This window comes from Moschus berezovskii, chromosome 7, assembly GCF_049115385.1.
Source record: "Moschus berezovskii isolate FMDL1 chromosome 7, NW_MosBer_1.0, whole genome shotgun sequence".
In the NCBI taxonomy this organism is placed as follows: Eukaryota; Metazoa; Chordata; class Mammalia; order Artiodactyla; family Moschidae; genus Moschus; species Moschus berezovskii.
Window position 1 is genome coordinate 10,876,659 of NC_142466.1, and position 22,508 is coordinate 10,899,166.

The 22,508-nt window shown below is 47.2% G+C and overlaps 1 protein-coding gene across 4 annotated transcripts in view; it reads left to right on the top strand.

Moving 5' to 3' along the window:
• The window catches only part of GALNT7 (polypeptide N-acetylgalactosaminyltransferase 7), a 140,958-nt gene that overhangs the window by 57,023 nt on the left and 61,427 nt on the right, over window positions 1-22,508 (top strand). For all 4 annotated transcript variants that reach the window (XM_088837813.1, XM_055428020.2, XM_055428019.2 and 1 more), the window contains exon 2: window positions 15,228-15,688. In XM_088837813.1, the coding sequence (XP_088693939.1) occupies window positions 15,228-15,688 (461 nt within the window). The remainder of the gene's footprint in view (window positions 1-15,227; window positions 15,689-22,508) is intronic.

Sequence of the window (22,508 nt, forward strand, 5' to 3'; positions counted from 1 at the left end):
GACTGATGTGTGTTTAGAAAAAGAGATTTTTATGTTTCTCGAGCTCACCACTGACCAGCTTTCTAGAAGCATAGCAACATGCATCAACCAAAGTAGATATGCAGGAAATTTGTTGAAAATAGGATCTTGGTGGGACCTCCATGTGACTGAAACCAAGCCTGCCTTTCAGGAAAACAGGAATAAGGTGTCTTGTGCTGTGTGCTGTGTGCTCAGTCGTGTCCGACTCTTTGCAATCCTACAGACCGTAGCCCACCAGGCTCCCCTGTCCATGGAATTTTCCAGGCAAGAATAGTGGAGTGGGTTGCTGTTTCCTTCTCCAGAGCAGAAGGTATATACTCATAAACTTATACATAAAATGACACTGAAAGAAACATTTGAATGCTCCCAGGTAGGGGCAGAAGACCAACAGTTTAGATGGAACTAGAAGCTGAATGCTGTAACTTCCTCAGTGTCAATTTGAAAACCTTATTGCATTTACTTCATATTTGTCCGACAAATAGAAGGTTTTTGAAACCATTCTCTGTTTCTGTGAAATCAGAATAGGAGGCATAGCAGCCCAGTCCTGTGTGCCTGAGTGACCAGCTGAAACTAATTTCTATCTTTCTCTGCAGAAATAGTGCTTCCATGATAGCTCAGTTGGTAAAGAATCTGCCTGCAATGCAGGAGACCCTGGTTCAATTCCTGGGTTGGGAAGATCTCCTGGAGAAGGGATAGGCTACCCACTCCAGTATTCTTGGGCTTCCCTTGTGGCTCAGCTGGTAAGAATCCATGTGCAACGCAGGAGACCCCGGTTTGATTTCTGGGTTGGGAAGATCCGCTGTAATAAGGGAAAGGCTACCCACTTCAGTATTCTGGCTTGGAGAATTCTGTGGACTACAGTGCATGAGGTCACAAAGAGTCAGTCACGACTAAGTGACTTTCACTTTCACTTTTTCTTTCTGCAGAAATAAAGTCACATGAAATGAGATACAGTCCGTTTTCTTACATCCTGATAGTCACCTAGGCTAGTGGGCCTCGTAGCAAGTTACCATTAATTCTTGAAATGCTAATTGGATTTAGTATTTCTAGAAGATTATTTATATGAAATGTAGGTAATCTAGAATATTCTGTATATGCAAGCAGCCCTTTCTGAACTATTTATTACTAATTCTAGCTGATAGTATTGGTTTGAAAGTAAGTTTTTTATTGAAATTAACAGTGATTCTAAGGACTGTATTTTAGCTTTCGTACTTCAGAAATCTTAATGATATTTATCAATTTGTATAGTTACAAGGTATGAAAGGCTCATGGGTGCCTCCGTCCCAGGAGAGAATAAAGTGGTTCAGGATGTGGGCTCTGGCATCAGAGGCCCTGGGTCTGTGTCTCGCCTCTGCCACCCCCAGAGTATGTGGCTTTCAGCAAGTCCCTCAGACCCTGTGCCTTGGTTTTCTCATCTGCAGAGTGGGACCGCCCTGATACCCAGCTCCAAGGCTGATGACAAGGATGACTGGAGACAGGTGCTTGTTATGTCACCAGGGTTCTACCTCCTCCTCTCCCTGTCATCACCTTTGTGGTCATCACCTTGGAAGTCAACATTCGGTAAAACACGTCAGGTGACAGATTGGTTTACCACTGTGGTCTTTTTTTTTTTCAATTCCTTTTTCCCTTTTAAGCCTCTGAAGGCTGTGCTGACTTTGCAGACTTGGGGCGCACTCTGACACCTTGGCCTGTGCCTCCCCTGTGCCTTTTTTCCCTCTATCTGTAGATACCAGGATAAATGTCTTGCTTACCTTTGAAGTACCAAGTACAAGAAGGAAATGTTTGTTTTGTTTTATAATTTTATCTGTTTATTTCTGGCTGTACTGTCCCTTCATAGCTGCTCGGGTTTTTCTCTGAGGTGCACAAGCTTCTCATTGAGGTGGCTTCTCTTGTTGTGGAACAAGGGCTCTAGGGTGCAGGGGGCTTCAGTAGTTGCCCTTCCCAGGCTCTAGAGCACAAGCTCAGCAGCTGTGCTGCACGGGCTTCGTTTCTCTGCAGCACCTGGGATCTCCTGTATTGGCAGGTGAATTCTTTACCACCGAGTCACCAGGGAAGTCCTCGGGAATGTTTTTAATAAGAAAAAAAAAACCTGAATGATTAACAGCAAAATAAAACTGAAGCATTTAGTGAGACTGACTGTCCCAAGTACCATGCTTATTATGACCAGAATTTTACCACTGGCCATGAAGCGCTATCAGATCTGGTTGCAGTCATGTTTGACCGGCTGAGGTTGGTTGGGATGTGTCAGAGCAGTGACATTTGGCATCTCTGGTGGACTGGCTTCCCTCTGCTTATGGAGAGCTGCTTCCCATTTCTCTTCAGCAGCTATGGTTCTGCTTCCCACAGAGCCAGGACGTTTCGTGAAATGGAATGATCGCTCCAATCGTTTATGAGGTGTTCTAGAAAGATGCACTGAGTACCTGCTGTCTCCACACAGACAGCCATCCTCTCTGCCCCCTCTCTGCGCTGGCACCATAGGGAGCCTCTGGGGGACTTGGCAGTACATGACCCCCCAGGCCAGACCTCCCAGGGCACCCCGTTTGTGTGATGACTTCATTGCATGTCTCCCACTGGATGGAGGGCTCCCTGGGAGCAGGGGTGCGTGTGCACCACTGTGTCCCTGCAGCCAGCAGAGTGGGGGCTCAACAATCCGTCAGTCAGACGTTTCAGAACATGAGGACCACAGGACACCTCCAGCACCAGGTGATAAAACAGTGGGCTCTTTCCATCTGTGGTTGCGGAGAAGATAAACCCGAGGAGTCCCGACACCCCCAGGCCCAGGCTCCTGGCCCCAGCTGGTGTCCTCATGTGTCTCGGAACTGTGAGTGAGTCCTGCCACAGAGCGAAGCCGCCCCTCGGGCCTCAGGTTCTCGTTCATTTAATAACACACCTAGTTTTTAGCCTTGTTGAGTGCTGGCTCAGTTGGTAAAGAGTCGGCCTGCAATGCAGGAAACCGCCTGTAGCGCGGGAGACCCAGTTTCGATCCCTGGGTCAGGAGGATCCCCTGGAGAAGGGAATGGCAACCCACTCCAATACTTTTGCCTGGACAGAGGATCCCGGTGTGCTACAGTCCATGGGGTCACAAAGAGTCGGACACGATTGAGCACGCACACACACTGGCATCGCAGCTCCTGCCTCCTCCCCATGTGTCCCCTCCACTCGTCACACCAAACCATCTGTAGTTCCCTGAGTATTCCCTGTTCTTTTCAATGCTTTTGTGCCTTTGCCTTAGTCTAGAATGGCTGCCAAGCCCCACCTCTCACCCCTGCTTTGTATCGCCCAACCACCCCCGCCCATCCCTGTGCCTCAGTGTCTGCAAACACAGATCCAGCCTCCATTCCTCTGCGAAGAAGCCCGGGCCACCTGCTAGTACCTCGGAGAGTGTCTAGCAGGAAGCAGACCTATAACAAATATTTGGGTAACCAGAAGGACGGTTATTTCACCTTTTAATGATGCATATAAATACTGACCTGAAGGCCAAATAACACTCACGATAGAGCCACCAGATCCCTGGAGAAGCACGCCCTCTTGAGAGCAGGCCTGCTGCCATTCAAAAGTAAAGTGTCAGAACATTTATTAGTGAATAACCCCAATCTACTCTGTATTTTTCTTTCTCACGTGCATAGGTTTCCTTGTCACCACCTCCTACAGTGGATTTCTTGTCATGACATGGTAGTAAATGTTGTCCCACACTTTAAAATGGTGTATCTGCCCTGGGAACGTTGAGGTATTTTCTTCCTTGAGGTGATATTACTTTTTTCAGATATGCAAGAGATTATCTTATACCAATCACAGCGTCTGTGCTTTGAAGCCCCACACGGCAGTACTGTTTTATGAGCTGTGGTGGAGGCAGGCTTCAGGGCCCAGTGAGGACGCACTTCACACATCTCGGAATGCACAGCAGCAGCACCTGCCTTGAGGGTGCTCCGTTCATTCCAGAACTCCTTCCCTGGAAGGATAAAAGCATTGCTTGCTCAGCTTTCTAAAGGGTACTCCCAACGGCCTCTTTGAGCACAAAGGCTATGTCTGACTTCTTTCTGCTCTCCCTCAGTAAAATGCTTTCCTTCACATCCTAAGCATTATTGATGATCCTGGCGGTGACATACTTTTCAAGAAAGTTTTCGGCAAGATTTGGAAATCATTAGGTGTCTTCACTGGGATCGCCAGATGTGAAGGAGAATGAAGAATTAAACTGTCTGTTTGGTTTGATTGGTGTTAGGTTATGAAGTTGATTGTTATGTTGTTGTTTTCGTTCAGTTGCTCAGTTGTGTCCAACTGTTTGCAACCCCATGGACTGCAGCACACCAGGCTTCCCTGTCCTTCACTGTCTCCTGGAGTTTGCTCAGACTCATGTCCATTGAGTCATTGATGCCATCCAGCCATCTCATCCTCTGTCACCCCCTTCTCCTCCTGCCTTCAATCTTTTCCAGCATCAGGGTCTTCTCCAGTGAGTCGGCTTTTTGCAGCAGGTGACCACAATATTGGAGCTTCCAAATCAGTCCTTCCAATAAATACTCAGGGTTGATTTTCTTTAGGATTGACTGGTTTGATCTTCTTGCTGTCCAAAGGACCGTTAAGAATCTTCTCCAGCACCACCGTTCGAAAGCATCAATTCTTTGTTATATTAGTGACAAAAACCAAAGGATAGGATTAATTAAGCGCGTCTCTGGATTAAAAAAAGAAAAAAGGTTGTAACAGTGTGGTCCCTAGGGACTGATGAAGGACTTGCTCTTTTAAAATATATTAAAAATAATTTGGGGACTTCCCTGGCCATCCAGTGATTAAGATTCTGCACTTCCAGTGCAGGGGGGTGCAGGTTTGATCCCTGGTCAGGGAGCTACGACCCACGTGCCTTGTAACAAATTCAATAAATGACTTTAAAAATGGTTCACATCCAAACAAATACAAAAAATAAAGATGATCTGGAAAGGAGAGTGGAGAATCTCAGTGCTTCTAGGAAAGTGGAGCTGATGGGCACAGCTGAGAGAAGGGTCCTCAGTGGGAGGGCAGAGGAGGAGCAGATGCTAGTTTCTCTGCTGGCTCAGCTCAGTGGGTCCTCTGTCTCCTCCTGACAAAACGCTGTGGCTGTTCCTTTGAAGGGTCTATTCAGCAGGGTTAATTTCCTGCTTCTCATCCTACTAGGCTATTTGGCTTTTAAATGTATATTCCCACTCTCCACTGCATACATAATATATATGCATACATGCATTATTCATGTGTTTAAAAATCTTCACGGGTTTTAATTTACCATTTTCTCCCCTTGCTTTGCCTTTGTCTTTCTCTCCTCACTCTTCCCCCAATCCTTTCCTTATTTTAAGATAGGTCATTTTGTGGGAATAATGTGGTGGGACCTGTATTGTGAAACGTTGACACTTTTATTAAAATATTTTGTGTAATTTATTATATGCTGTTTTTAGGATGAAAATACCACTTAAGAGCTTTCTTTTTAAGATTCAGTAACTGCTCATCTCCCAAACATGGAGAGTTAAAATCTGCCCAACTGTATCCTTTTATGATTTCTGAGAGATGTTATAATCTGCCTTTTATTACTTGTGGGAGATGGGGCTTTTAAATGACGTTGGTGTGACTTGTTTTTACAGTCCTGTCTTAAGGTCTGTATTCTTGCCACTGAAATCATGGCATAAACTTTGACAAATATAGCTTCATCACCTTTTGAAATCTACTACAAAATGATTTTGTACTGTTTAGTACTTATAGTTGATTCTTAAAATTCAGTTCTCATCAGCTAAAATGTAATACTAAATACTCACAACAAGAAATATTGTTTTAAATCTGTAACAAGTGTATGTGACTCAGGTAATGAGCATGAAAAACAGTTATTTGGATTTCATAAAGGTGTGTAAATTCCCTGTTTCATAGACCTCTTGATTAGCAGTATATGGTAATTAACTTTGATCTAGGCCATTAAACCGGAGAAGGCAATGGCAAGCCACTCCAGTACTCTTGCCTAGAAAATCCCATGGATGGAGCAGCCTGGTAGGCTGCAGTCCATGGGGTCGCTCAGGGTCGGACACGACTGAGCGACTTCGCTTTCACTTTTCACTTTCACACATTGGAGAAGGAAATGGCAACCCACTCCAGTGTTCTTGCCTGGAGAATCCCAGGGACGGGGGAGCCTGGTGGGCTTCCGTCTATGGGGTCGCACAGAGTCGGACACGACTGAAGTGACTCAGCAGCAGCAGCAGCAGCAGGCCGTTAAACAGTCTCACAAATAACAATTTTCTGTAAAACAATAACCAATGTTTTATGCTTTTATTTGTAGACATTAACCTATATTTTGGTCCTTTATTTGCCCGTTTCTTCATTTATGCCTTCTTGAATACTGTCTGGTAGTTTTCTGACCTGATTTAGAATCTCTAGTTTATTTCTGTTTTAAAACAAGGACCAAATTTAACGGGAGAACATTGGTGAGATAAATTGGCCCACAGGCTCAGACTAACCCCAGCAGATTTACTTCCTCGTGTTTAAATACAGTACTCATTTTCCATGAAGTAACAAACTGCACTTGCAGGCATGATTTATTCAAATCTGAAGAAGAAAAACTAAAAAAGGATTATTTAAGGTTTAGATTCATAGGGAAAGTAATGTTTTCAGTTATCTCACTCAGATTCTCAAAATACTTTTGTTGTTATTTTTTGTTTGGTTGCTAAGTCATGTCTGATTCTGTGCCACCCCATGTACGGCAGCATGCCAGGCTTCCCTTCCTTCACTATTTCCTGGAGTTTGCTCAAACTCATGTCCATTGAGTCAGTGATGCCATCCATCTATCTCATCCTCTGTCACACCCCTTCTCTTCTTGCCCTTAGTCTTTCCGAGCATCAGGGTCTTTTCCAATGAGTCGTCTCTTCTCATCAGGTGGCCAAAGTATTTTTGGAGCTTGAGCTTTGGCATCAGTCCTTCCAATGTATATTCAGGGTTGATTTCTTTTAGGATTGACTGGTTTAACTCAAAAATGCTACCTTAAACCAAATCCAGCAGTGACATAGCCAGTGGATGCAAAGCCAATTTATATTCCAGCAAATCAATAGGTGACACAACCTGGAGCAAGACATCCCCCATTTGTTCAGTCAGTCCGTGAAGAAACGCACATTGAGTACCTACTGTGTACACACAGATGACCACCCTGAGAACCTTTGTCTGGGGAGAAACCTGTGAAGAGAGCCTAAGGCAACTCGAGAAGGGCCGTGTTAGAAACATTCTGGGACCTGAGAGGAGGGGTGGAGTTCAGAAAGCTTCTGGCCTAAACTCACTTCACACTGACAGAACCGAACACGAGAGGTGATAGTGTGACCACAGAGAAGGAGCTTGTGTGAAATTACCTCCTTTTCCAGTTGTAATTTTAATTTCTGTGTTGAAAATGGAAAGTTTATGTCACTAAGGAATTTGCAGTTTACCTTCCTTATGCATTTAAAGAAATGCAGTACATCGACATGGTTTTTAAAAAGTAAATTTTATCACAGTTTTAACCATTTTGATCAATTAATTTGGTTCAACTACATTTTGTTTAAAATTATACCATATGCTTCTGGGGAAACATGGATTTTATTACCCAGACTTACTAATATTACTGCCAACCACTTTTAATTTTATTTGCTTGTTATTTTTATCAGAAGGTAATCCTTTTTCTCACTGATGAGCCACACCCTCCTCCATTTCCAGTTCTGCCTTTGTTGCCAATGGAGACATTGCCATTAGTCTTAAAATGTATTTGAATAGGGTCCTTTTCCATAAGAAAATGCATCCTACATATTCAGGGACCGGTGAAGTCTCTATTTGGGTTTTCCCAGTGGCTCAGACGGTAAAGAGTCTGCCTGCAATGCAGGAGACCCCAGTTTGATCCTTGGGTTGGGAAGATCTCCTGGAGGAGGAAATGGCAACCCACTCCAGTATTCTTGCCTGGAGAATCCCATGAACACTGGAGCCTGGAGGGCTACCAGACCTGACCAATACTTTGACTTTTTCATTTTTCAAGGTCTCTGTATCTTGACTGTATCCATTTTAAACCCTGATTGAGCAAATTACTTGACATCTCCACCCCCCCTCACCCTCCACCTCCCATGCCCCAAATGGACCAGTGCAGTGCAGTCAGCTCTCAGCTGTCTGCAAGGAGCCAGAGTTGTGGTCTTTATCAGCACAGGATGTCAGCAGGGGAAGGGCCAGTCAGAATCTAGCTCTAGGTACCAGAGAGAGACTGCGCCCCCACCCACATCCTGCCTCAGGCAGGCTGGGGATACCCAGCCCGTGGGCACACCCTGTGTCTTCTGAACTCCTTGACTTTCCCCCGCCCCCTCCCCACCGCCCCCCCATCTCTTCCTCTTCTTCTTGGGCTTCTTGGCTTGTGATCAAGTGCAGCTAGAGAAGGGATGCTGATGTGATTTTTCTAATTAAAGGTGTTTTTTTTTTTAATCAAGAGGGCTTTTAAACTATAGAATTTAGTGTGACCTGTTAAGTCCTAAGCTCTGCGGCTCAAGCAGAACGACAACCGAATCGCAGGCGGCCATCAGCGGCGGCCACGTCCCAGAGGACAGCCGTCTTCTCAGGACCTCCGGTGTGTGCAGGAGCTCTTCATTACCAGCTTAGCTTTCGAGGCTTCTGTGGCGTTTCAGGGCCACACCTGCATTACTTTCACTGGCTCTAAATTCCTTTGTGTTCATATCATTTCTACCAGGGCATGACTGTCTCAGGAAGATACCATAAGGGTGATTTGGGGGTGATGGGGAGCTTTGTAAATTGTGAGCTGTAAAGTGAGTAGTCTGACCTGATTCCTGACAGTCCCCTATTTCCCTCTGGGAATAAGTGATTCTGTTTTTCAGTACATTTCCACCTTTACGGACATACTGATCTTAGAAGATGATCCACCGATTCCATCTTCCGTTTCTGGTCAACAGTGACCTGTTGATTTCGACTGTAAAGGGAATCAGCTGGTGCTTCTGAAGGTGTGTGAACACCAGCGAGCCGCAAAGCCAACTCAAGTCTCATTGAGTATCTAGGAGGAGGGTTTGTATCCTCTCTCTCCAGGGAGTTTAGTACTATTACACTGTCTCACTGCATCCTTTCAATCACAGAATGTGGAGATTTGACATGACTTTTCTTAATTGATTTGAAGTCAGGCAGATAGTTCTCATATTGGTTTTGCCTTCGGATTTGAGAAGTGAGCAAATCCAGTTTTTTTCCAGTGACTACTATACAGCGTTACTAAGAGCACAGCACTGTGCAGGGGATATCAAGTTCTTCTCTTGCTGAATTCCTCGAGTATTGCCAGGAAGGTTCTCGCTGATGGAGCCTTTCTTTCCTGGTCCACATGCCCCTTTCTCATCCTTTCCATCTCAGGCTCCCTCTCATAAACCAGGCAGAAATGGTAGGATCCGGGCATCCATTTGTAAACACTTACTGAGGATCGCATGGCAGGAGAAGCACTGGGGGTGCAGTGGCACATCCCATGGATGTGGTCCCTCCCCTTCATGGAACTTACAGTCTAGTGCAGAGTTGGAGGGGGAGGGGCAGATCCATTCCCATTTGCCTGTCTTTGTACATGAGGTTTTGCGGGAACACAGCCCTACCCATCCACCCTGTCTGGCTGCTCTGGGCACTACAGTGACATCTTCTTTGTAGTGACCCTGTGGTCCAAGAGCCTGGAGTGCTTCCTGCTCCAGAGGGTGAGGTGAAGAGGTGAGTACAAGCAGGAGCTGGAAATGTCCCAGGAAGAGCATCCACTCTCTTGGGGAAGAGGACCAGCGTGGAGCCTGCAAGCAGGAGAAGGGACCTATTCATACCTGAATTTCAGGGAAGTCACTTTGGCTACGGGTTTCCCTGGTGGCTCAGTGGTAAAGAATCCGCCTGCCAATGCAGGATATGCAGGAGATGTGGGTTTGATCCCTGGGTCAGGAAGATCCTCTGGAGGAGGAAATGGCAACCCACTCCAGTATTCTTGCCTGCAGGATCCCACGGACAGAGAAGCCTGGTGGGCTCCAGTCCAGGGGGTCACAAAGGAGTTGGACACAACTGAGCGACCTAGCCACCACCACCACTGCCGCCTTGGCTGCAGAGCAGTAATGATGAAGGACAGTGAGCGCAGCATTGGAACGGGAGGCGCTGACACCTAGCTATCAGGAGCACGGCTCTGCCTGGATGCACGCTTCACCCTGCCCTGGACCGATTCGACATTAGGTCACTTCTCTGTTGCTGTTTTGTCTCTACAGTGTGTGTGCGTGTGCTCAGTCATGTCCGACTCTTTGTGACCCCATGGACTGTTGCCCACCAGGCTCCTCTGTCCTTGGAATTCTCCAGGGAGGAATACTGGAGTGGGTTGCCGTTCCCTTCTCCAGGGGATCTTCCAGACCAAGGGATCAAACCTGGGTCTCCTGCATTGCAAGCAAATTCTTTACTGTCTGAGCCGTGAGAGAAGAGATGATTTTATGGCATCACCGACTCAATGGACATGAGTTTGAGCAAACTCCAGGAGATAGTGAAGGACAGGGAAGCCTGGCAGGCTGTAGTTCATGGGGCCGCAAAGAGTTGGACACAACTGAGCGGCTGGACAGCAAGAACAATAAATATGTGTGAAGCCCTTAAGGACAAAGTGTTTGCAGTTGTCACTGTTCTTCCTACGCTAGTAATCCTGTTGAGAGGGGAGTGTGACCTGTCCTAGGCCTTTGCAGTGTCCACAGAAAGTTAGTTGATCTAAGAAAGATATGGGAGATTTTATGGGAGCCAGATTTGAGGATAATAATCTAGAAAGTGAATCTGAGAACGGTTCCACCTGTTAGAAGTCAAGGCACAGGTATGAAGTATTTTAGACAGAGGGCTGGACATCAAATGAGGTCTTTCTGACAGTTTATGCAATCCAGATCAAAGTATCATTGTGGTGGGTAACATGAACCTTTACACGTTCAAGCAGGAATGTTATCTTGAAGGAGCTGTCTTGTTGATACTAGGAGAATGCTGCTCTTTGGGACTGAGCAGGTATTTCTGCTGATGGGGGCAGTCTGGTTGATGCATAATGCAGATACGCGATACACAGTGGAGGGCAGGGAGGAGAACAAAGGGCAGAGAAGAACTTTTGTGTTTAAATTTTTCTTGTCCTGCCGCAAAATACGAATCTTATTCCACCACAGTGAGGGTGTGGAGAAAATGGCCAGATTCTGGAGCCACACGGGCAGTGGGACTGGCAGGAGTCAGTGATTTTCAGATGTCGGAACAGATGGCTGGGGATGAAGTGGAGGACTTGCGTTTGATCAGTTGAGTGGATGGGGGTTCCCAGCCCTGAGGTGGGGAAGATGGTGAATGAAACAGGTATGTGCCGTGGAGTCACAGCAAGTTCATTCCAGGGCGTCTTAAGTTTAGGTGCCAGGGTGACCCCAGTAGAAATGCTCAGGAAACCTCTGACTGTGGACCCAGAGATGAGAAGCAAGATGCAGGCTGAGGACACGGAGGGAGGAGAGATCAAATGAACCTGGTCACCTTGCTGGGGAGACGAAGAGATGCTAGAGCGAGGAGGCGAACAGGCAGGCTCCTAACAGATCTACATGAAACACCAGGAGTCAAAGGTTGGGGACTTCTCTGGCAGTCCAGCAGTTAGGACTCTGCATTCACTGCCAAGGGCCCAGGTTTGATCCCTAGTCAGGGAACTAAGATCCACAAGTCACTTGGCATGACCCAAAAATAGAAAAGTCAAAGGTTAGACAAAGGGAAGATCAAAACAACTTTTGAAGAAAGATGAGCATGAAGTTTGAATCCATTAAACATTCTCTTGCTGAGGTGGGTGAGCCTGAGAAATGTTTATATTCATGAGTAAGCACCAGTCCACCAAACTACAACAGCTGTCTCCTGCCTTGGGCACCTAGATTTCACTCACTGTCGTGTTCCACATTCTTCCCATAAGCAGCTTTCCTCCAGTGGAATGTTAGGCACCACAGGGGCTGTCCTAGGACGGCTGATGACCGGTTCAGTCTACTTTTCTGGACCTATTTCCCTCCCCTCACTCTTTTCCTCTCCAGTTACGAGTTCACTGGAGCCTTGATGTGAAAAGCTGAAGGGAGAGACTGAGCCTTCCTCCTTTTTGTGGGGTTCTTGGTTCAACATCAGCAATTTGAGTCTGGTATCTTAGAGTTTTATAAGGTCTTCTCTATTTTAATTTGTTTATTGCAGCACTTCCCATGGGCTTCCCATGGTAGAGCTAGTGGTAAAGAACCTGCCTGCCAGTGCAGGAGATATAAGAGATGAGGGTTTGATCCCTTGGTAGGGAAGATCCCCTGGAGAAGGATATGGCAACCCACTCCAGTATTCTTACCTGGGAAACCCCATGGACAGAAGAGCCTGGTGGGCTACATTCCATGGGCTCGGATTTGACTTAGCAACTAGACAACAAGTGCCTGCTGCTTGACTCAGGTGTGCAGTGGTCGGAAGCCTGATGCAGAAGGCTTATCCACGTGTACCTGAACAAAGGTATCACCCTTAGATGGTCAGACGAGGTGCCGCGTGTTATACTTAGTTCCATGTTATAGGATGAAAATTGTGGGAAAACTTTGAAGTAGATCCAAAAGGTTACTGGGTGCATTTTCCAACTCAGCTTTGCAGGTTGTCTCATCCCTGCATGAACTCCAGCCTGTTTCACAATCCTGTAAATGATGGAAAACTGATCAAGAGCCTTGTCCATTAGAATGGACACCGTGTCCTGTGGAATGCAGTTGATTATTGCCCTCTGGGTATGGACCAGTTTGACCAGTTTTGCATCTATTTGTCAATTCTTTGCAGTATTCTTGATGTTTATATATTTGTCTGTTCTTCACCAGGTCATTCAAAGGATTCACCTTTGAACTGGTTGTAACATCTTATGGTTCCTTCTCAAAATTAATGGGTCAGTAAAAACCTGTGTCCCTTGTTCAGCAAAAAGTTCTCGTCATCCATGCCCATGTGTGTTTATACCTAGAAGGTTCACAAGATAATGCCGGCTGTGAGTGCCTGTACCAAAGGGAAGGCAGGAAGACTTGCCTTTCACGATATACTGTTAAGGATCCTATGAATGTTGTATCACATGCTTAGAGAATTACCTAAACAAAGAGATTGTTGTTCAGTTGCCAAGTCATGTCTGACTCTGCGACCCTATGGACTGCAGCACGCCAGGCTTCGCTGTCCTTCACTATCTCCTGGAGTTTGCCGAAACTCACGTCCATTGAGTCAGTGATGCCATCCAACCGTCTCACCCTCTGTCATCCCCTTCTCCTTCTGCCTTCAATCTTTCCCAGCATCAGAGTCTTTTCCATTGAGTCAGCTCCTCACATCAAATGGCCAAAATACTGGAGCTTCAGCTTCAGCATCAGTCCTTCCAGTGAATATTCAGGGTTGATGTCCTTTAGGATTGACTCGTTAAGTTCATTTTTGAACTCTCTCAAGTCAGTCCTCAGCTAGCCCTTACCAAAACTTTGACACTGATTAAATTCACATTTGAATTAGCTGGCTTTCCAAAGAGACCCTTGTCTCTAAATAAACCACCGCTGGACAGCAACCTGCCTATCAGCCTTACTTCTGCACTCTTGAAAGTCTTTAACTTGACTTTTCAAAATAGCTCTAACACTGTAGAAAAATGTCAGTCAGATGGTATGAACTCTTTTATGACTGTCTTCAGGACTCTGGGGATTGGAGGGAGGGTGGTAGATCAGTTAGCTGGGTCTGCAGTTTTGGTTCTGACCAGCTCACCTGCCCCAGACTGGCCATACACAGCCTGTAGCCTCCTTGTCTGGTTACAGCCGGCAGCCCTGCCTTTAAGCCACTGGAGCTCAAGCCTGCTGCATATTGAAAACACCTGGAGCATTCTTAAAACTCCAAATGCTCCCACCCATTAAATCTTGGTATCTGAGGGGTGGGACTCTGACGTCAGTGTATTTAAAGCCACTGAGGTGTGGCTAATGTTGAGAAACATGGCTGTACAGAGAATGGCGCTGACTTACCAGAAACTGCACATGTGACCCCAGGGACAGAAGCATGCAGGGCTTCTGACAGAAAGATCTGTGCAGCTGACGAGGAGCGTCTGGACAGAAAGGAAGGCCAACCTTCTGGAATATTCATGCACACAGAATCCAGTTTTCCTGAGGCCACCTTTGGAACGGGGCCAGCTAGGTCCTGGGTGTGGTTTAAGAGCTCTGTTAGCCTTGGTTACGGTCGTCAGAGCTTGTTTTATAGTTCTGAACTCAGCTAACCTCTCCCAGAGCAGAAATACTGAGTGGAGGCCGTGAAGATCATATCCCAGCCCCCGTTCTCTGCCGTTTGAGCCACTAAGCCAGCCTTGGGCGGTCTGACACCCAGCACCACCGCCACCATGGGGCCATGTGACCGACAGAACGTCATATTCCTCGTCCACCAGACAACTGGGAAAACCACACCGTACAACAGGACCTGTTGAGTGCCTGCTTTGGTCAAAGGTCTTAGAACCTCATTGCTAGAACCTGTAACAATGTGCTTTGAATTAGTCGCTCGGTCATATCTGACTGTTGTGACCCTGTGGACTGTAACCCGCCAGGCTCCTCTGTCCATGGAATTCTCCAGGCCAGAATACTGGAGCGGGTTGCCATTCCCTTCTCTAGGGGATCTTTCCGACCCAGGGGTCAAAACGGAGTCTCCTGCATTACAGTCGTATTCTTTACCACTGAGCCACCAGGGAAGCCCAGCAATGTGCTTTAGTAAGGGTTTTTTGATAGAGAGTCGAGTTTATGAGGGGAGAAGTAAAAAATGTGTCCACCCCTTTATTTTGGAACGGTAAGGCAAAGAATTGGGCTTCCTAGGTGCCTGAGTGGTAAAGAATCCACCTGTCAATGCAGGAGACCTTGGTTCGATCCCTGGATTGGGAAGATCCCTGGAGAAGGAAATGCAACCCACTCCAGTATTCTTGCCTGGAGAATCCCATGGACAGAGGAGCCTGGTGGGCTGCAGTCCATGAGGTAGTAAAGATTTGGACATGACCGAGAGACTAAACAACAACAGAGATGAAGAATTATGCTATTGCTGGTATGCCGTTTCTCGCCAGGAATCGTTTCCTCTAATGAGGGGGTCCTGGTTCACGGCCTGCTTTAGTTTCATGATTCATACCATTTTATCATTGCCTGGGCTGTTTTTAAAATGTGGACATTGGTGTCATGAACTCTGCTGTGGTTGCCTTCATGTACTCACTGTATGCCCCCCTCCCTTTTGTGTAGGAAGACAGAGCTGTTAATAACCCCGTGCCTGACAGAGGGGGCAATGGACTAGCCCTCGGGGATGACAGATTCAAACCCGTGGTGCCCTGGCCTCATGTGGAAGGCGTAGAAGTGGACTTGGAGTCTATTCGAAGAAGGAACAAGGCCAGAAATGAACAAGAGCGCCGCTCTGGAGGAGAGAACCAGAAAGACATCATGCAGAGGCAATATCTCACGTTTAAACCCCAGACTTTCACCTACCGTGATCCTGTGCTCCGCCCGGGGGTCCTCGGTAACTTTGAGCCGAAAGAGCCTGAGCCTCCCGGAGTGGTTGGTGGCCCTGGAGAGAAAGCCAAGCCATTGGTTCTGGGACCAGAGTTCAAACATGCAGTTCAAGCCAGCATTAAAGAGTTTGGATTTAACATGGTGGCCAGTGACATGATCTCCTTGGACCGCAGTGTCAACGACTTGCGACAAGAAGAGTAAGCACCCCTTCCTCTTCTTTCTAAACTGGGGGCACGGTTGTGTGGATAGATACTGAGTTAGACTGTCAGAATGCAATGTATATATATTATATATATTTGCCTTTACTGCAGGGGAATAAGAGGATCTTTGGTCCACAAAATGGGCAGAAAGGGGAGAGCTCCCCGCTTGTGTTATTTCGGGTGCAGCGTATAAAATTCTGGGGTCTACTACACCTGTGCTGCTCAGAGTGTGGTCACCAGACAGGCACTGGTCAGAGCTTCCCCTTCTCACAGTCCACAGTGAGGAACGAGCTTGTCCCAGGGCACGGACTCACTATTAAGTGCATTGTTTAGTTTCACCTGACAGTGTTTTAATAGCAGAGCTTTCTCAGCGCATGGCTTTTCCCTCTGTACCAAGCTCCCTGTCTCACTGTAGGATGGTAGACAGGAAACTGCTAGGGATGCTCCTGAAGCTAACTGGATGTTTGCCACCTTCCGTTTTTTGTTTTTTTAATTGGAGAATAATTACTTCACGCGGTTGTGTTAGTTTCTGCTCTCCCCCGCCCCACCCCCTAGGTCATCACAAAACACCGAGCTGAGCTCCCTGTGCTGTACGGCGAGTTCCCACTAGTTACCTGTTTCACACTCAGCCCTGAAACTGGAAGTGGAAACTCCCGAGTACGTATAAAGGTGTCCTCAGGTGGGCTGCAGTCCATGGGGTCGCTATGAGTCGGACATGACTGAGCGACTTCACTTTCACTTTTCACGTTCACACATTGGAGAGGGAAATGGCAACCCACTCGTGTTCTTGCCTGGAGAATCCCAGGGACGGGGGAGCCTGGTGGGCTGCCGTCTATGGGGTCGCACGGAGTCGGACACGACTGACGTGACTTAGCAGCAGCAGACAGAGGAAACCGTGACCTACACGTTCAGGCCCTTTTCACCTAGTGGGATTTAAAACAAAGGGTTTCGAGCTCTTGGCTTTTGATTGTGGTGCTTACTGGATGAACTCAACGCTGTTCTCTTTCAGTTTACTCAGCAACTGATCCTAGTCAGAGCATCCATTATTGTGGATGCAAACATAATTCGTGCTACTGGGGAACTTCCCAAGTGTCTTCCCAGTGAGGCAGGGTTAACACAATCCTCATGGTAGGAGGTGAGCGTAGCAGGAACCTGCACACAGACCCCACAGCAGCATCCTTTGTGACCATGGAGTCGAATTCTGGACTCCAGAGGCTTCATATATTGATTTGGTCGGAGTGAAAGGGGTTGCATGAAAGATGCAGAGAAAAAAAGAGACGAAGTAGAGAACCAGGGGGTGAGAGAGATAACCCCCATTACAGAGAAGAGTTGGAGCATCTCGGGGGCTGAAAAGGGAGCATGTGGGAGCAGTTTGTTCCTGATCAAGGCAGAAATTTGCCTGGTTTCAGAGTTGCCACATTTAGAAAGAAAAAAAAGAAGATGCTCAGTCAGAGTTAATTTCAGATAAATAATGAAAAACGTTTAGTATAAGTATGCCCCAAATAGTGTATGGGACTTACACATTGAAAATATTTGTTGTTTATCTGAAATCCAAATTTAACTGTGCATCCTGTATTTTATGGCAACCCTCCTGGCAGGGGCTGAGCTTGTTGCTAGAACTGCCATGCACAGACCCTTTGGGACCCTAAACAGAGTCTGTGGTCCCCACCTGGAGTGCCTGCCAGTTACCCGAGATAAGACTCGGACCTCGAGTCTGTCACTGGGGTTCTCAGACAACCTCGTGATGGTCTTCTCCTCACCTCCTCACCTTCTCCTCCTGACGGGGAAGGAAAGAGGGGGTTCTTACTGGCTTTCTGCTGTAGGCCAGCACTTAAACTGAGAGGGTTCCCACATATGAACGTGAAGTCTGAGGCTCAGTGCTGTGACTTCTTTTCTGTCTGCCCAGCAAGGTGGCAGAGCTGTGGTCCTACCCCCGTGGCCCTTCTGTCTCCTCCACCACACCTTCCTGGACCACGTGCCTCAGGGCAGGGCTTGCTAGATGATAATGTCCTGAGAGCAAGGTGTTTGTCTTCTTCTCCAGCTCCTTCCAGTAACTGACATCCAGGGGCTTGGCTGTGCCCAGCAGTGAACATCTGGGAAGAGAATGAATCAGTAGATAAAGGAGTGAATGAAGGGGTCTGCTGAGGTCAGACCTTGGCTCCAGTACCAGATGTGAGAGCTTAGACCAGCTGCTTACCCCCCAGCCCTCAGGAACCTGATCCGTTACGCGGGTCTGCCAGTACCTATCCCCCAGGTTGGCATTGGGATTAAAGGACATAACAGACTAAGAATCTGATCACAGGCCTGGTGGTTAGAAACTTAAGTAGTAGTGGCTTTTTTTTTTTTTAATTGCTATGGCACTTTCTTCAGGTCACAGTTTGTCTAAACTATGTAACTCTGGGGTCCTCTGTTGCTTTTTGGAAAATGTGGGTGCCCCACACAGCCATGTCCACATGACCTTGTTTCTCCTTGCACTTCCGTTGATGACAGAGCCTGTATCCCCTTTGATAATCCCTGACACACCAGGTACCTCTGAAGCCCGTGTGTCTCTGGGTCTTGCTCTTCTGCAATCATCTTTCTTCCTGTCTTTCCCTCTTTTCTCCCTGCACGCTCCCTTCCTTTCTAATTTCCTCTTGCCTCTAATCTCCCTTCCTCCCTCCTGCCATGCCTTTTCACAGGCTGATCATCTCTTTGTTCTTTTCTCTGGCATAACTGGAGCACTGCTCAGAAATGAGATTATTGAATGTTCTGGCGAAGATTGTGGCCCCAGTCAGATAAAAGAACCAAGACTATCTTAACAAACCGCTCCTAAGCTCCTTTTTCAAATTCTATGCTAGTGAGAAAACTTAATCTTCAAACATCATAACTCCCAGCTAAAAGATCTTTTTAAACTGAATCCAGATGACTTTAAAAGATTTAAAAGACTTGATTCTTTCTCACCCTTTTTTAAAAAATGGGATAGGCTTCTTTCCTGTTTGAACACTTTAAAATTCAGTGTAGACTCATAAATAGTTTCTGAGTTATTTATCAATTAGAATGTGTTCAGTCTTAAAGAATTTTCTGCAAAATAAAAAGGTCAACAGCAAGGAAAGTGCTGCTAAGTTCTGCGTTGTATCTAACATGCATGTTAGCACCTTCCTTCTGCTACACAGGCAGGCTTCCCGGGTGGCTCAGTGGTGAAGAATCCGCCCTCCAATGCAGGAGACACAGGTTCAGTCTGTGAATCAGGAAGATCCCTGGGAGGAGGAAGGAGAAGTTTGCTCAAATTCATGTCCATTGAGTCAGTGATGCTATCTAACCATCTCATCCTCTCCCACCCCCTTTGCCTTCTGCTTTCAGTCTTTCCCAGCATCAGGGTCTTTCCCAGTGATCCAGTTTTCTTGCCTGGGAAATCCCACAGACAGGGGAGCCTGGCGGACTACCGTCCATGGGGTTGCAAAGAGTCAGATTCAACTTAGCAACTGAGCATGCACACACGTGCTCTACAGACAGCACTGAAAGCATCTCACACTTTCATGTCACACACGCACACCCTCTTGAATACTCAGCCCGGTGGAGAATATTCCTTACGAGGTCTGAATTTCTGCAGCTGTGGGGTCTGATCAGCCTGCTCTCTGGCCTCTGCCACACATACCAGTGAGCCACCTGCCACACTTAGAGACCCAGCTCTGGGCCATCTGTCCAGCTGTGGCATCTTCCAGGGCTCACCTGCTCGTTCCTGTGGCCGCTCCATCGTCCTTTCAGATGAAAATCTGGACAGGACCGCCCGGCTGCTGGGGTGACTCACCCTCATGTCTCTCGCAGTTTTGAATCCCACCCCCGAGGTGACTCACTTGCTGGCTGAGAGTGAGTAGCAGTGTTTTCAGTGAACCGGAGGCCTGCTTCTTTTTGTATAGACTTGAGCCAAGAATGACTTCACCTGCCTTCACACTTGTTTTCTATAAAAAAACATGCACATGGCTCTCTGCATGGTTCAGCAGAGACGGAGCATCTCCAGTAAGCCAGGCGCTGTGCTAGCCCGTTGGGAATACAGTAAGAAGTGTGGTCCCTGCCGTCAGGGCGCTCGCCGTCCACCCCGGGGGAAGGGAAGGGTCACTGTGATGGAAGAGTCTGCGGAGGCAGGGGGACCAGGCACTGGAGACAGGCCCGAGGGTGGGGGGCTTTCCCGGGAGGCGGTTACAGGCCTAGAGGATGGGATGGCAGGCAGGGACCCGGAGGAAGGCAGGTGCTGTGGCTCCCGTGGATCCCGCAGCTGTGCAGATACAGCTGGAAGCTCAGGGAGGGTCATGTTTGCAGGCCCCCAGCGCCCTCCACGGTCTGAGCTGAATGCAGTGCCGGGGAGACCACCCCCCAGAGGTTTAAGGAGAACTTGAGGAGTGTCAGGCTACTGGGGTGTCCAGACTCTGCGGAGGGTGGGGGCCTGGCATCGCCCTAGGAAATTGAGTGGAGGCCACAGAAGCAGGCAAAGATGATACAGGGAGCAAACGAGGGTTAGAACGAGGGGGTGTGGGGGTGGGAAGGAGGAATCAGGGAAGTCCAGAGACTCAAAGAAGGACACCGCTGCCCAAGGAGGGGCAAAGGGCAGAAGAACTGCTCTGCTGGGAGCTGCTGTGCCTGGACTTCGGCCTCAGGCAAAGCCCACCCCACCTCTCAGAGCCCCGCTGGAGCAGCCCCTGTGTAGGAAGTGCGATTTGTGCTCTGTTAGATTTTCCTCTAATAAAGCGTAGAGTTTTATTTCCTTTACTGTGAACTCACTGATGGTGCAAATACATGGAAATTATTCTTGCCCTTTTTCTGCCCAAGAAGACAGACAATCAGGGGGTTTAGAATCCAAGCTATTTTGTTTCAAACAGATGAATTAAATATTTTGACTAGTTGAGCAAACTCATCTGCTTCTCCTGTTTAACCTTTCCTCCTGCCTACACTCCTGTCGAATTTCTGTTTTGTGGAAAGCTATCTCAGTCACATTGACAGAGCGAAATAATAAAGTGCCTTGAAAACTCTCAGAGCTATGCAAATGTTAATATGATTAATTGTTAATAACTTTGTTAAGCTTGTCTGTGGGAAACAGGCTTTTTTTTTTTTTTTTAAATATTACACATTGACATTCCTGCCATATGCACTTGGTAATTCTATTCTTACCTGATACCAAAACACTGACGTTTATACTCTAATTTTATTTAAGGTAGCTGTGCTCATGAGCTGTCTTCATCCTTCATGTTAAAGGCTTTTTCTGATGCTCTTGTTTAGAATATAGAGCTATAATTTATCAAAAAGTTGCTATTAATATTTTCAAATTATGCTACGGAGTTCTTTTCTAATTTCAGTTTCTATACATCATGACCCGTGGGTTTCAGTTAACACTGACTAGAAGTAAGGAGCTGCTCATAAGAGATTAAAACAAATATTAGAATAATCTATATATGATGTGGGCTTCCCCGGTGGCTCAGCTGGTAAAGAATCCGCCTGCAGTGAGGGAGACCTGGGTTTGATCCCTGGGTTGGGAAGATCCCCTGGAGAAGGGAAAGGCTACCCACTCCAGTATTCTGGCCCGGAGAATTCCATGGATTATCCATGGGGTCACAAAGAGTCAGACATGACTGAGTGACTTTCACCTCACTTCATATATGATGTACATGGGGCTTTAAAGAACCCACCTGAAAATGCACAGGTTCGATCCCTGGGTCAGGAAGATCCCCTGAAGATCCCCTGGCAACCCACTCCAGTATTCTTGCCTGGAGAATCCCATGGACAGAGGAGCCTGGCGGACTACGGTCCACAGGGTTGCAAAGAATTGGACACAACTGAAGCAACTTAGCACAGCATAGCACATAAATGATGTACACACATGTATGTGTGAGTCACACAAGTGCAGCATGAACTTCAGTGCTTTATCCTAGATTCTATTAGCAGGTGTGCTGGTTCCACACAAGCCTGTCCAAAACACAGGTCACAGTCACTGGCATTTGCTCCTCTCCCTTCTTGGGCTGCCCAAAGCACATCTCATTTCAGAGCACAGTGTGGCAGCCGTAGAGCTAACCCTGCATGTAGGAAGCACACTGTAAATTGGTTTTGGATGACCCACAGTGGATGTGCTGCTGCTTTTGCACACAAGAAGTATTGCTTTCTATCTGGCCTGAAAGTTTCTGCTCTTGGAAGCCACTTTGTGTGAGGTCAGAGATTTTTCCACATTAACTTTAAAAATAAACTGTGTTCTGATACCTAGTTTCTTCTTTCTCTTCTAAACACACACACATATACATAGACATAGACACACATCTAAACACACACACACAAACTGCACTCTGGAAGTTTCTGAGTGATGGGGCACAGCTGATTGTTGTTTGAGGCCCTACTGACCACAAGGGACAAAACTGGAATTATTGTAGAGTTTGGGGTAACTTAGGTCACCCCAGCTTGCACAGCAGTTTAGAAGGATGCCTCCAGAAACTGGACAGGAGGTCATCTGTTGCTCCAGGCTCCCTGTGAGCAGAGCAGTAGCACCTTTGAACCCCTGCTCCTCCTCAATGGCCTGTGGGGGTGGTTCCCACCCCTCGTGGGAACATCCCTGCATGCTGAGGCCTGGTTAGTTAAATGAGGTCCCTCCCACTAATATAACTTCATTTCCCCTCAAACCTCCACCACCAAGTTATAGAAGGACATGGTTTGCCTGGTAAAAAATTGCAAACCCAGATTGCTTGTTTTGTTTTTCCACAACCCTCCACCTCCAACCAGGGATTTAGAGTAAGTTCCCTGGAGGTTAGGTAGAGAAATGTTCATGGAGGTGCCATGAGGTACCCCATAACAGCCCAGCCTG